Here is a 3,051-nt window from a genome sequence, read left to right as displayed (position 1 = left end):
AAAATACCATAAAAGACATAATTTAAAAAATATCTGAGTTGACTAGAATATATCGACCGGTATCATGCATCACAAATTCGAATAGACCAATAACGATCGAGTCAGAGCGAGTCATCATGGACATAATAATATCCACAATTCGGGGATCGGTATCGTATCTATCATCTCCGTTCCGGTTACGACTAGGCTGATACGTATCGGTATTGGCCGATATTGCGAACCATGTCAACTAGTAACACCTTCTTGCAACACAGCCGAATCATCTGTATTCAGTTTAGCAAACTCAGGAGACGGAAATTGCCACTTAACCATTTTAGAGAGCACCCGTGGCCGATGATATGTCAATGCAGTAATGACATCTCTCCAATTAGCATGCCAATGACACGTTTTAATGGAACCACCACATCTTGAACCACCAAATGAAAAATCTGCACGACAACAATCCTCCTACTAAAACCGTACCACCTTCTCAAGCATGGCAGGTATCTTGATTGGCTCCATCTATAAGAGTAAACTGTGCTTTAACTGCAATCAAAAAGTGAAAGGCAGTATGCAGTAAGTACCAATTATTGCAAATAGAACAGCCCGCACCACAACTAGGTGTGAGTAAATGCTGCAAAAGACATACTCTGCTCTCAATGCCGCAGTAAAATTGTCACAATTTGGTCCCATCATTTTTGGTTTAGCACTATAATACTCCCTAAACTTTTACCAATTCCGAAGTTTAATTAATAAGTTTAGCTATTCACTGTTACTATTAACTGAATTGTAAGTCTACATTGCCCTTGCTAGTCCATTTCACAGTCACGGATTGTATTTGACCTACAAAGTACCACGTAGAAGATTAGAATAGCAAAAGAAAGGGTGAAAGGGAAAACAGAAGAAAGCCTAACAAGCAAAAACAGAAAAAAGCACTGATTTTCAGAGTGAAATTGGTTATAGCAGAGTTAATGGATATTAGTAATGGTTGATCTTCAGCTATGGATTTAAGAAAAAGAAACAATTATGGAATACTATCTATTACATCTTCAAGAAACAACTTCAAGGAAGCATAGGATGATCCTCCTCCATTTAGAGTCAACCTGCTCTTTTCTTTGATTTCCTTTACCTTGTCTCTGATTTCATTCTCAGGATCCATCAGATGTTTAATCCCTCTTTCAATCACATCTGCACTCAAAATCTCACTACTCACACCCAGTACGAAATCCCTTTTGAAATCTATTTTGATCTCCACTGCAGTTGCCAAGTCCTTCACCATTAAGAACGCATTCATCTGCTGCTCAGCATAAAGTGGCCATGTTGCCACTGGCACACCGCACCAAACACTTTCCAATATTGAGTTCCAGCCACAATGAGAAACAAAGCCTCCCACAGCAGGATGGGATAGAACTGCTGCCTGTGGTGCCCATCCAATAACTTTTCCAACCACAGCAGTTCGCTGCAAGAACCCTTTTGGCAAGACTTCATCCAGGTTCTCATACTTACTTGGAAACTCAAAATTTTCTTTAGGTGAAGGCCTTCTCAATGACCAGAGGAATCGATATCCACTGCGCTCGAGTGCATAGGCAATTTCCTTCACTTGGTCACCATCAAAACTACCTCCACTACCAAAGCAAAGGAACACAACAGAACATTCTGGCTGAAGATCGAGCCATTTCATAATCATCTCAGTTTCTTGATTTTGACTATTGCTTCCCTTCAGATTCAATACAGGCCCTACTGCATATACTGGTGGGATGGTTTTATCATTGCTCAAGGCCTGAATCGCATGGGATTCTAGCTCAAGGAAAGTGTTAACTATGATTCCCTTGGTCTCCTTGAATCTTCTGACCTGATCGAGGAGCATGTCGCCACCTCCATCCTTGTCAAAAAATGCAGGTGACAAAAGTTTAGCTGGAACAGGATTGATGTAAGTAGGCAAAGCTAATTCATCGTCTGAATTCTCGTAATGGCTCACATCTTCATTGAGATCATCTCTCAGACTTTGCAACTGGAGTAAAAGACCAAGCGGTGCAGCACCGCCTGGGCAAAATATATAGGAAGGAACCCCAAATTCATTGGCTACATCAATCAAAGAGGTGCAAAACATGTCTATGACGATCCCACCAAGATGCGACGAAACACAATTGGATATTTCAGCAAGAACATCCCTCACACAACTTTTATAGTTGTGGATATATCGAAACAGAATCGAAAGAGAAGATGACAATTGAGAAGAAGGCTCTTCTTTCATGAGCTCAAGGTACCTTATGTGCAAATTCGGAGTTTCTAACGACGAATTTGTGTAGCTACTGACTTTTGGATCAAAGGGCAGCTTCATAATTAGGAGCTACTGACTTTTGGATCAAAGGGCAGCTTCATAATTAGGACGGTGATCGATAATCGTTCATCACATTCAATGAGAAGCTTTGCTAGTTCAACACATGATACCAAGTGGCCAATCGCCGGCATAGCAACGAAAACCAGCTCTGCTTTTTTCATTTCTTTCACTTTCTTTGTTGACTTTGGCCAGTTGATTGAAGATGGGAATCCAACCTTCATCTTTCTGGTTTCTACCTAGCTTGCAGCGCACGCCACGTGTATCTTATCTGTTTACATTAAAAGCATATGTGACGCCTTTCACACTAGTGAATCGAGTAGAAATCAAAACTACCATGTTTCCAGGATTTTTACTTGATAAATGTAAATGTACTATCAATAAATTGCTTTGTAACGTTGAATTGTGAAATTTTATTATCATTAATCAAGCTACTCATTAAACTCAATATAAAGTAGTTTTTTTTTGTTTTGACATTTAATTATCTTTATTTAAAGTTAAATGCACTTAATTCTCCTCAATTTTAGAACAAGAGTACTCTTACTTTATAATGAGTTCAAGGATAAAGTGCGATGCGAAGTAACATTTTATGAGTTTTATATCTGTTTATAACTTTTCAAAGTTACAACGTCCTTCATGTTACTACAATCCTATTCTGGGATAGCAATGGGGTGGGTTTGGAATGGGAGAAGTGCCATCCACTAATCAGCTTTCAAAAAGTCCCGGCCCCCTCC

At 39.5% G+C, this 3,051-nt stretch overlaps 1 protein-coding gene across 1 annotated transcript; it reads right to left on the bottom strand.

Annotated features, from left to right (window-relative positions):
* Window positions 1–932: 932 nt before the first annotated feature.
* Window positions 933–2,617, bottom strand: LOC113770453 (anthocyanidin 3-O-glucosyltransferase 2-like). The gene is made up of 2 exons (XM_027314907.1): window positions 2,371–2,617; window positions 933–2,329 (listed from the first exon to the last, which is right to left on the bottom strand). Exons 1-2 carry the CDS (start codon window positions 2,539–2,541, stop codon window positions 1,004–1,006), a joined length of 1,497 nt encoding a protein of 498 aa, XP_027170708.1. The 5' UTR covers window positions 2,542–2,617; the 3' UTR covers window positions 933–1,003.
* Window positions 2,618–3,051: the final 434 nt, after the last annotated feature.

Source organism: Coffea eugenioides, chromosome 5 (assembly GCF_003713205.1).
Source record: "Coffea eugenioides isolate CCC68of chromosome 5, Ceug_1.0, whole genome shotgun sequence".
Taxonomy (NCBI): domain Eukaryota; kingdom Viridiplantae; phylum Streptophyta; class Magnoliopsida; order Gentianales; family Rubiaceae; genus Coffea; species Coffea eugenioides.
The sequence above is the reverse complement of the archived record's forward strand: the minus strand, read 5'-3'. Positions and strand labels throughout refer to the sequence as shown.

Excerpts from the sequence above, each read along its gene's own strand:
- LOC113770453 (XM_027314907.1), bottom strand. The coding sequence starts at position 2,541 with ATGAAGGTTGGATTCCCATCTTCAATCAACTGGCCAAAGTCAACAAAG. Across the intron at positions 2,330-2,370 it reads ATGAACGATTATCGATCACC|CTCCTAATTATGAAGCTGCC; the intron begins GTCCTAATTATG and ends AAAAGTCAGTAG.